The sequence below is a fragment of the Python bivittatus genome, unplaced genomic scaffold (genome assembly GCF_059951505.1).
Source record: "Python bivittatus isolate LINGU-HERP-01145 unplaced genomic scaffold, Pbiv_v1 ctg000050_np1212, whole genome shotgun sequence".
In the NCBI taxonomy this organism is placed as follows: Eukaryota; Metazoa; Chordata; class Lepidosauria; order Squamata; family Pythonidae; genus Python; species Python bivittatus.
The window spans coordinates 10,553,865-10,565,981 of NW_028277033.1; the positions used below are offsets into that span (position 1 = coordinate 10,553,865).

General features: G+C 38.5%; 1 protein-coding gene across 8 annotated transcripts in view; it reads right to left on the reverse strand.

The window, feature by feature from the left end:
* CCSER2 (coiled-coil serine rich protein 2) overlaps nt 1-12,117 on the reverse strand; it is a 47,473-nt gene that overhangs the window by 5,286 nt on the left and 30,070 nt on the right. For 2 of the 8 annotated variants that reach the window (XM_025171175.2, XM_007435172.4), the window contains exons 9-10: nt 9,141-9,225; nt 4,732-4,771 (exon numbers count right to left, since the gene is read on the reverse strand). The exons of 4 other annotated variants lie outside the window; for them this stretch is intronic. In XM_025171175.2, the coding sequence (XP_025026943.1) occupies nt 4,732-4,771; nt 9,141-9,225 (125 nt within the window). The remainder of the gene's footprint in view (nt 1-4,731; nt 4,772-9,140; nt 9,226-12,117) is intronic. 2 more of the 8 variants (XM_007435175.4, XM_007435173.4) reach the window with 1 other exon arrangement.

Below are 12,117 nucleotides of genomic sequence, written 5' to 3' on the forward strand. Positions count from 1 at the left end.
ACAATGCCTCCACCCAACTAGATTCTTATTATTGTTTCTTATTCATCTGTATTTTGCCTTTTAGCCCAGAGGTCACTCAAGGCTGCTAATAGTAAAACATGAAATGATATCTGTTAAAAACAGTTAAAATCAACTAGTAATTCAAACTGGAAAGGGCTGGCTAAAAAGAAGGAGCTTGACTCTTTTCCTAAAAGCAAGAGGATTGACAGTTGAATGCAACTCCCGAGGGGGTTGTCCCCTATAACCTGGGAGTAATGCAGGAAATGTACCAGTAAACAAGTGTCAGAAAATGAGGGCATCTTCTTCTGTTGACAATGTCTTTACTGGTTCAGATGAATTGTGCAACCCCTCCAAACATTTCATTCTTTGTCACAATACCATGTGCAACTGTGCCACAATTACAGATAAGCACATTTAACCCATATGAACAAAAAATTCACTGTCTTCCCAGGATCCACTTGCTAAAGCTTATAATTTGAAAAGATAAGTGATTTCTTACATCAATCTGACTTTGAAAACTCCATAATGTATTTCAAAGACTTAGTGTTCTTCAGAAGTTAATGGATGGAGGGCTTAGTTAGGAGGTTAGCTCCTAACTAAGCTATGTTTTAACTGCATAACATAGTATGCAAGCTGGGGCTAGTAATTTTGTGTTACAATAATCATTTCTCAGAAACCATGATAGATATAAGGAAAAATTCCATAACTCAGTGTATAAGTAAACAGGGTACAGGCTTGAGAATGACCTCTGCCTCAGATCTCATAGAGTTATTACATGACAAAATTGGCAATAAGCTACCTAATAGGTTCCCTGTATTTTAGGTAAGATTTAGTCTCATTTTAGTATTGCGTATCCTGGGTTAATTAATGTGGCCTGATTTTAACAGATATATTTTACTGTTTTCTATACACTATATGCCCACCTGCACAGATGTGATGTTAGAGGACATGCAACTGTTGCAGATGGCGAACACAGCCCAGAGTGATTTGCAGACAGAAAAACATACAACAACACAAACACAAACTGCCCTCAACAACACAGCAGTCCCACACAATCCCCCTCTTGTATCACTCCCTGAAGGCTTGGGGGCTTTCCTGATGATCTAAAAGGGTGGCGTTCTGTTCCCTTTCAGGATTTTCACAGCTACCCAGTGGAGGCTAGCAAGGACACTAAAATAACTGCTCAACCCTTTTACCTCACCACGGGCCAGGCAGCAACACACACACATGCAAAATGGGTAATTTAATATTTCTGCGGAAGATCCTTTCTTCCCATACGCAACTACAGAAGGCTACCTTCCTCTTTGTATAACAAACATCACTCATTGGAGTGGTGACAATTATGCATCTCAAAATGGAATACTGTCAAAACGGAAATATTTACATATTTTAAAAAAGCAAACAACATAAACCTAATTACTCATGTTCTTAAACAAATATGTGAGTTACATCCTGAGATACTGTTCCGATACTGAAGAATCTCTTCTGCTTAGAAAAAAAAGTATGTCTAACATAACTAAACTGAAACTAAACTAAGCTAAACTAGTTTTTAGTGTAAAGTGACCTCAGATCAAAAGGAATTGTAAGCCTCTGAAGTGTTATAGCAGACTTTTGCCTAGTAAAATCTAATTTTGGGAGGGGAAAAGGGGGAGGGGACAGATGCCAAATTTTGACAGACCCCACATCAAGTGCAATCAATTGCCCTGATACAATAATTTAAATACAAGTTGTCTAAATTATGCAGTCTTTATTTCTAAAAAATGGACAAGATTGCACTCAGCTTCATAGATTGTTCAAATAAAAATGTATTTAGAACTTTTTCCTCTCTCTTCCACTTGATCATTACCCAAAACATTTCTCCTTGCTTCCGAGAGAGAGACAGAGAGAGAGACAGCTGATAGTTCCCAATTGACAGAAAACAAGAGGGACAAAACTAGCTGACTCACACTTATAAAGAGGGTATATTTTGGAAGGAGAATTAAATGAGGAAAAAATTAACCACATCAGTCTTCTCCTGATGGTAGCAATCCTACTTTGGTACACTCCTAATCAGCCTGGAGACAGAACAGTGGAGGAAAGAGAAGGAAGTAGCTAAAAGAATTAAAGGGTGTATTAGGAGGGGCACCTCTAGATAGATCCCACTCACCCAGTTGTGAAACCAGTGGGAAAAGCACAAAAAGCAAAGGTTCACCTTTTCCAACCCTTCCTTGCTTAAGTTACTGCTATGAGTCACTTTCTATTCCTCTAGCCATTGGAAAGAAGTTACTGCAAATTTATAGAGAGAGAAAGGGGAAATCCTACTATCTGTTTGATGGTGGAAAGGTTCCCATCTGTTTTTCAGCTCCACTCTTGTTAAAGCAGATACTATTTCGTGCCAGGAAGGAACACGCCTCTTTCAGCGAATCCTTGCTGCCCAATTGGTCAAATTACTGCCCCAAATGCAGAAACATGCATCGTCTTCTTCAGACTGGATAAAGAATCCCCAAATACTACTTTAATCCAGCGATCTTCACAACACTGGTCAAAAATAGCCAAGGAATGGACATACAATCCTGGTTGGCTAAAGGCAAGGCCGAGGACTGCCAATTCTGATGTTGCCAAGACAGTTGTGTCTACCCTTGAACTATCCCGGGTCTCCTTATTCAAAGTTTCTGTCTTCTACTCTAACTCAACTGGCATCCTCTGGTTGTGCTGGGACAGTGGCTCCCAGAATTCCACTGGCTAGAAACTCCTGGGAAAATTGAGAAAGGTTGTTCTAATGTGTTTCTCCCAGACTGTGACACAGCATTACTGCTGCATAACAATTCGTAGAATAGCACTAACATATTTTCTTCTCATAGTCATGGCTCTTGAACGAGAGCCATTAATTTAAAAAACTGGGGAAATCACTTTTCTTGTAATTAAGCCGGCCATCTAGGCCTTGTCAAAACTGATGTCTCAAGAACAACAAACTGTTTTTGACTGTGCCGAAAAGTGGCAAAATGGACATTATTGCTGAATGACAATAATTTATTGCATTAGGGTAGACTAGCAATGTCTCTGTTTTTATATCAGAATTGTTCTTGCTTTTTAAAGCTGCATAATAATGATATGAATGGGAATAAATCAGAATCAAATTCAGGGCAACTATTACTGCTCCTGAGAAACCAGGCATCAGTCTTCATTTAGACCACAAAAGTAATCTAACAGCAGCCAAGTATACATTTCTGTTTAAAAAAAAAAATGTTCCTTTTGGATTTTCTGATTTTTATTTATATTTTTTGCACATCTTTGACACTGTTACTAGAGCCTCATGTAGGTCTATTGACACAGGTGGCCCTTGGGTTAGGTTATGACCACTCATTCAGCATCTGTTCAAACTTATGATGGCACTGAATGAATGGTACTTACAATCGGTCCTCAAAATTCCAGCTGTTGCAGTGTCCCCGCGGTCATGTGATCACAATTTCCGACATCCTCTGCTGGCTTCCCACAAGTAAATTCAATGAGGAAGCTGCAGGAAGTCAGAAGTGAGATCCTCACTTAATGACGGCAACCAGGACTGTTAGAACTGCCATCGCTAAGCATTATGGTCATGTGATGTTGTACTTTATGCCTGCGTTGCTTAGTGACAGCAATTCCAGTCCCTATTGCCTTCGCAACCCAAGGGCTACCTGTATATAAATGGCATCTGAGCTAACACATACTATCAAAGTTTGTGGCTTGTTTCATTTATTTCATTTTTTAAAAAAAAATTATCCATCATGTGAGATGGCAATCAATCGACAGACAGACAGACAGACAAGAATTTCATAGAGTGGCCCAACAATTTAACAGATGCAGCTTCAGTGATGCTTGGTTAAGAGAATGAGTGAAATGGGCCTCTTTTCTACCAACATGTTATTTGTCAGAATCCAGTAGGCAGTCCTGGCCCTTCTGTTTTTGTAGCAGAGGGACAATCCTAGCCTTCCTTTAACGGAAGGGTGGAAGGAGGCACAGGTGACCTATTTGGAGCACTGATATAGCCCAATGTAGTTGTTGTGGCCTAAAATTCTACTCAGGTGCAGCCATGGAAGTTGTGTTTCCTGAAACAGAATATAACAATAGCATCTTTGGGAACATTTGTTATTGGCACTGGGAAAAAGCAGAGGTTTTTCTAGGAAAGACCCATACCTCTCTCGAGCTAGATGCACTATTATAATGAATCCAACATACACAGATGCAGCACGGTCACACCCGTGATGACTGGTTCCACAGGAGGATGCACACCATCAGAAAGTTTATGAGCAGAATCACCACTTAAAACACATATAGTAACTTGGGGAACTACTTCAAATCATGTGTAGGTTCACATGTAGTAAGGTGTTAAAAAATATAAGCTTAAAAATGTGACTTAAGTTTACCACTGATATTATCAGAAGGAATCCGGTGGCATCTTTTTTGACTAATAAAATTTTATTCAAAGGCAAAAGCCTTTGAATAAAATTGGTTAGTTGGACAATGTGCTACCGGACTTCTTCTGAGTTTTGACTACTACTGTATACACTAACACAGCTGTCCTTCTAAAATGCTTGTGATTTCATTAAAAACTGTAGAGCAGTCTTTTCCTATTTATGCTGTGGAATGTGGAAAAAAACAAAAAACGAGACAACAGCATGCACAACTCTGATCTGCATGCACCATGCAGAAAGCAAGCACAACAGTGAAGATACGGAAGGACAGGTTGGGAAGAAATCTAAAGTTGTACTGTACCACGCGTTATCACAGAAGTAATGGACTAATTCCTCAACTCCTTGCCAATAGCACAATGGGAAGCCGAGACAATAAAAAAAAAAAAGACAAGGACAATGATATCAGAGGACCAAGACGCAGTAATGAGAAAGTGCCATGATTAAAGAATATCCTCTTTACACTCTGGTAGCACATTTGCAATTTCAAAAAGGTATGGTGTCTTTTAAATGCAACCAAACCTACTCACCTTTATCCGGATCTCAGAATGTAACTACTTCTGATCATCCAGTGGACTCTGCCCTCACATCTTGTTTTCAGTGGTCATTGCATAATTTTATTATTTACTAATAGTCCACCTTTGTCCAGGTTCAAAGTTTCTGTGTGTTTATACTACAAATCCATATTCCCTTGCTCTTTTTCCACTTAAGACAGAATATTTCTGTTCTTCATAATTTTCTGAACTGTAAGTACAGTGGTACCTCGGGATACGAACTTAATGCGTTCCGTGACTCTGGGTGTATCCCGAGTTGGCTGTAACCCGATGCAAATTTCCCCATAGGGTTCAATGTAAATCCGGTTAATCCGTTCTGCACTCCGAATTTGGTCGCCCCCCGAAGCAAATTTCCCCATAAGGTTCAATGTAATTACCGTTAATCCATTCTGGCGTCCGCGGACCACGCGTCAGGGGCAGGAGAACGGCCGGGCGCAGCGCAGCGGGAAAAAGCGGCGCAGCACGGCACGGCGGGAGAGCGGCCGGGCACGGTGCGGCGGGAGAACAGCCAGGTGCGGCGCGGCGCGAGAACGGCCAGGCACGGCAGGGCGGGAAAACGGCCATGGACCACGTGTCAGGGGCGGAAAAATGGCCCCGTACCACGTGTCAGGGCGGAAAAATGGCCGTACCCCAAGGCGGAGTTCGCACATCGAGGTAAATTTTTGCGGCCGGAGCTGGTCGTAACCCGAAAAGTTCGTTAATAGAGGCGTTCGTATCCCGAGGTACCACTGTATACTGCTCAGTCACCAATTGTTTTTGGATAACTTTCTACTCTGTTGAGCTAAACATCTGCTATTCTATAGATATTCCTGAACTACAACCCCCAGCAGCCTCAGACACAATGGGCAATGGTGAGGGATTCTGTAATTCACGCAGAGTTACACCCTGGCTTTAAATCTACTCAAGCTGAAAAGCTGCTTAACTGTTACAAGTTCCTAGACAAACTCCCAGAACAACCATTATCTACAAGGGCTAAGAATCTCTAACTAAAAGCTGTAAGTGTTCTCAGGTCCTGTTCTCATGACACCATATTTCATTATAATCAATTTAGCAGGAAAGTATTCTTTCTGATAAATTTTACTAATATTCACAACAGAAACCGCTGATAAAATTAGGATCTCCAAGATAAGGGCAGTGCAGTACCAATATGCCCACAGACCCCTCCTTAGCATTTGTTCAGCTCTCTTCTCCAATTTTTAAAAACAATTATTTTTCGTTTCTTTTTTTTACAGGAATATTGCAAACTTCTGCTTACTATTTCTAAGAACTTTTTTTAGAAAATAAAAATGGAGGATAGCTGCCTCAAATAAAGATAAAGTGATAGGGAATTATACTGTGTCCCCCTTCTGTTTGGGGATTTTATCACTGCATATTTTCTCCCCTAAACATACCACTGGAACTCCTGAAGGCCACCTCAGCTTCGATTCTTGGGCCCTCTGAAATTTACCAAACAACAGTAAGCCAACAATGCCAGTGGCAAGGTCTGCTGTTCTAGATAAGCAAAAAGACAATTCCTCATCCCTAATCAAAAAAGGGACAGTCATCAGTTTAAATTCCGTTTCTAATTCTGCATGTTTTGAGTAAATATCAAGAATGTTACCATGTGCAACTTCAAAGAAAAATAGAACCTAGAAGGCTGAGTGGCCTAAAAATTAAGAAGTCCACAGTTAGGTGGCAACCCCTCATCAACCTTGTCTGATTCCCAAAATCTACGCAGGGTCAAATCTGCGTGGTAGTTGATGGAAGTCCACTATAAAACCTCAGAGCCACAGACTAGTTTAGGATGTTGAAAAAACATAGCAGAAGTAGACAATGAGAAACCTCTGTTGCCAAGAAAATGTAGATTTTTTTTTTGAAAAAAAGAATAGCTTTACATTACTTTACTGTTGTATGGAATGAGAACTTATTTTAACTACATTAATAAAGGTCTTTCTTGTTAATATACGTAAATGTCTTTATAAGTAGATAAACTTAAGATAGATGTTTAAAGCATAGCTATACTATTACATATGAATATTCTCACATTTTTATTTGTTTTTGTTTTTGCTTTTGCTTTTGCTTTATTGATTGATTGTTTCTCTGTTGTTTTGTTTGTTCCAGTACAGAAGCAGTAATAGTATAATAAAGAACCAAATCAGCCCAATTGCTGATACAAAAGATGTTTTTGTTGTTTTTAGCCAACGAAAACGTATTTACAATCAGGGTATGGCTTCAGCTAACAGGAGACCTTTGGAGACATTTATACGGCTATTAATCCTTCATATGGCCAGTTCCAAATGTAATAAAATGGCCACTTCTACAACTCAATTCCCAGATTCTGCAAAATACAGCAAAGCTTCAAACTCAGGTACGACCTGGGAAAAGATCATAGCTGAAATGATCATCCCCCTGTAGAACCTTGAAAAATACTGTATTCTGACCAGTCTTGCCAACTCCCAAATCAGTAATGCAGGCTATGTAGCCACTTAGTTACCACCTTCTTAGAAATACCTTAAATAAATTTTATCAGCATATCCCATCATCAGGATTTGTTTTGCCTAGATGCTTCTAGTTAGTCTAAATCCATCCGAATAGCAGACCAAGAAACTGACAACAGTCAGTTTGAAATCATGGTCTAAAGTTGATTTGTAAGTCTTAGCTTGTGCCTACTATGGATGAAATAGAATTCTGCTAATTGACAGAGATGCAAGCCAAGGGAAGCCAAGAAGCATATCAAAAGGCCCTGCTTTTCAGGCTAAACGGGGCTTGGTTGTGTCTTCCTCACTGAGGTTCCATATTCTCCCTGGTGACATTCTCCTTCCTAAGCTAGAGGTGGGGACTTTAACCTCCAATGCCAAACTAAATCTATACTCTCCCAAACTTTCTCTGCAAAATGGCACATATATACAGCTTACAAAAAAGCAAAGCATTGACACAGAGACAAAACATATCCCACCAAAAATATCTATCTCCAACCACGATAAACATGGCACCTGAAGAGGATACATTTAGGAACGAGCAGAAGAAACTGTAGGAAAAACGACCCAGACATTGGCTAAACAAGCAACAATTTACTTAACTGGTCTGCAAAACTCCAGCTTGTTCAGTAAATAGTTGTTAAAACAAACATTAGCTTAAGCATTACATGTTAACTAACTGATTAATTTCTCCCCATAATCTGAAACTCTTTCTGCACTGAACCATGAAAAACAAGTTCACTGAAATTATGCTCTGTGTCGTGCATTGCTGAAGGTTGCAATGTCTGTCCGTACTGAGTTCACATGGTACTATATAAAATACTGAAATGCAAGGGTGACTCAAGGAACACAGGTTCTTAAACTATGAAAGAACTATATTTTGTCACCCAAAGTCTTGGTTTTCATTTTTTTAAAAATCTGAACTATGCCCTTACTTTGGAAATCAGTTTTCTAGAACCTGAGTATCTTAAAACTTATTACACCTGTCATAAGAAAGATTTTTATTTTTTGCAAAACTGAAGTGTTGATTTAAAATATCCCGTGTAATAATTTAACAATCCACAGCAAATAAGAATGTTTTTTTCTATTCTCTATATCAGATCAGCAAAAATGCTTTTTCTGTTGTGTATCAAGAATACAAAAAAAATCCCATTTTAGTTCAAGCAAGTTACAAGTTAATGAGTAAGATTAATACAACATGCAATATTGCAAAAGCTACTTCTTAGTTGTTTACGCATTCTTTTTGAAGAAAAACCTTTTAGAGAAAAGTACACACGTAGCTAGAAGCAAAGCTTAATTTTCCAAAGAAAGCAATGTATAATTTATTATTAAAATATGGCTTGCCGCAAATTTATCTACACAAATATTTTGCAAGGAAATTGGGATGGGTACGCATGCCAATAACATGAACGAACATGGCCACACACTTCAAGAAGCCACGGGGGGGGGGGGGGAGAGACAAGCAAAGTATATCTTGCAGGGTAAAGGAAATAAAGCTTCAAGGCTGATTTAAGGTCCATTATAAAACTGTTTTCCATAAAGTTGTAGATAGCAGTTTTATAGTAAGTGAAGGAGGCACAGAAGTTAGGGACTTGTCTGATGTGCTTGCAAGGAACAGCAGAGAGCTGAGCGATAAAAAGTGCGTGCAAAGGGGAAGCTGCTAGTGGGGCACGAGGGGGGGTGAGTGAGGAGTACAGACTCACTCTGTCTGCGCTGCGGTGGAACAGTCCGAGGGATGCCCTGGAATGAGCCCTGCCAGGGAGAGAAGGAAGGAGCAGAAAACCCACTCTGTGCAGAGAAAGATGGGGAAGAAAGAATAATAAAACAGAGAACCAGGGGAAACACAGTACCAAAAGCGACATTGTTCCTTTTATTAACGAGAAATATCTGCAATTCTAACCATCTCAAATGATTCATTAGATTTGCAAAGCTATCCTCTACCACTCCCTTTATTTTAGACAGAGACCCTATTCTACTAGCTCATATTGAGTAGAGTTCTGTGAAAAACTATTCGCCCCCTTTCAGATTTTCTGAATTTTTGCATAGTTTTGCTTCTGAATGTTACCAGAGCTTCATGTGGGTCCTACTAATATATAAAGGGGTTGAAAGTGAACCAATGAAACCAAAATTTGGTGCTGGCTTCATTTATTTCATAAACAAAGTCATTCAACAATACATTTCAGCATATCACACAGCCAACTTGATAAAAATCACTGGGATTTTTTTCTAATTATTTCCAAACATTGTTAGCTCAACAAGCAGAAGCTAAAAACAGGGGAGTTCAAGAAACGGGGCAAGGAGTTACAGGGATTTTAGTTGTTTCGAATGAAACTAATTAATAAAGGCTAACTATTACATGAAGGCATCGTTCAAAAAAAAAAAAAAGACCTTTGAAAGGATGCTAAAGCTACCCATCCTCAGAAAGATGCCAAAGTGGTTTACCCATCAGGAAGTTCCCAAAGAAACTTATGTAAAAGCTTTCAATAAAACATAAAATATATAATCAATGTAAAACAACATATCCAAACAAACTCAGAAATTTGGAATACTAAGAAAGACTTTCATGGAAAAAATCTCCATAAGCTGGTCATCACCCACTTCTGATAGAAGGGGAACCCAAAGTAGAGTTAAGAAGGCAGTACAAATCCTCTGAATACAAATCCTCTGAAAGAGGGGCTTCACAGCATACAAAGCACCCTTCATTGGACTATTAAAGCAGCTGTATCTTTGCCCAGGCCTGCATAGCTACTTTGTAAGCTGCTCCTAAGACAGCCTCAGAAGCAGCTATTAGCTTCTGCTTGAAGAAAGACATCCAGAGGAATCTGTTTCCATAACTGAACTGCTTTTACTGTCAGGAAAATTTCTGTAGTATTAAGCTGAAATATGTTTGCACACACTTTAAGAACCTCACTCCATGTCTTGCACGATGGCACCACTGTAGGCTGCTCTTGATCCTCTTCAGAATAACATCCCTTTAGGTGTTTGATCATAATTCCCTTCAGATTTCTTTTCATGAGGCTAAGCTCCCCCACCTCCATCAATCTCTCCTTGTAAGACTTACTTTCTAGCAGGTGACTATCTTGGTTGACCTTTTTGTGCATCCATTCCTCTATCTAAACTCTTCTTACGGTGAAGTGCCTGGAACCAGAAGTCTGACTTGTACAGAAACTATTTCTCCCTATGTTTGGAAAGTATAACTTAATACAGCCCAAAGACCAGACTGCTGACTCATTCGGTTCATAATAATCTACAATTCTTAGATTCTTTCTTCATCTATCCTAAATCATCTGTTTATGAATTTGGTTTCTCTTTCTTAAAAGGAATAACTTGAAATTGGTCTCATTAAATTTTGTTCCGTTATTTTCAGTCCTTTCCTTAGCCTTTCAAAATCATTTAAAAGTTTCTTTTTGTCATCGGCAAATTTGTCAAGTCTTTCCTTCCTTCATTTCCTCATTCAATACAGTAATATCAGCCTAGGACAGGCCTGCACAACATGCGGCCCGCCAAAAGATTTCATGCGGCCCGCATTGCTCGTGAGCGCAAGGTCCGAAAATGCAGTATGTGTTTTTTTTTAAATAAAGTTTCTGCAATGAACTGTCGCAGGGATGATTTCCAGGAAATAACCAATCAGCGCTCAGCCTGTGAGTGCTGACACGTTATGACGGTGACGAGGGTGGCAAAATTACTCACCGAAGCAGCTCTGGGAGAACGAATGAATTACATTAACGAAATGTAAATGGTAAGAAAACCTTAAAAATATATTCAAACTTACCAAAGTAATATTTTTTTTCTTAAGTAATAAGTATAATTGAAATTTCAATTATTTTTTTATAATATGGTTTATTTTATTTGCAAAATAGTTTAATCATTAATTATACTATAATAATATATAATTATAGTACAATTAATGATTAAACTATTTTGCAAATAAGAAACATTATTATCCCATTATTATAACTTTACTTGGAAAGTGCGGTGCTAAAAACCTATCTGCGGCCTGAAGAAGTTTAGCCTATTTAATTTCGGCCCTTACCTACTGCCAAGTTGTGCAGGTCTGGCCTAGGATCATACTTTGTATCACCTCACTCAATATTTCCTTCAATATGCGGAGTAATTTATGAAAATAATAATTTATGAAATTATTATGAAAATAATTTATGAAATTATTATGAAAATAATAATTTATGAAAACTTCAGAAATGTTTCTCAAGCTACTACACATCCAACTAAAATTATGCCACCCAGCCCACACTTAATAATCCTGCAAATTGGAATAGGATTAATTAAATCCCTACCATGTGCAAATTGGAATAGGATTTACCTACCATGTACAAACATAGCTTTGTTCATATCTGGAAATGCTGAACAGTATTAAGTCCCAAACTAGATATACAGATTTAATTTCTTAAAACTTTTTTTTTTTTTTAGTTGATACTATCTTTAAGTGTTTTGGGTACACTTCCATGAGTAATTACTGGAATATAGCGTTATATAAATATAATTAGTAAATAAAAAAGATTAAAGCCTAAACATTAAGTAAAATGAAATGAAAAGATCTGGGTGTACACATTTTCATGTTTTATTTATTTATTACAATATCTATCATGCTGCCCTGTTCTGCCTATTTTCTGGCAAAGATGTAAAAATGTACAAATACAGGGAGCTAAGCTAAGAGTCTGA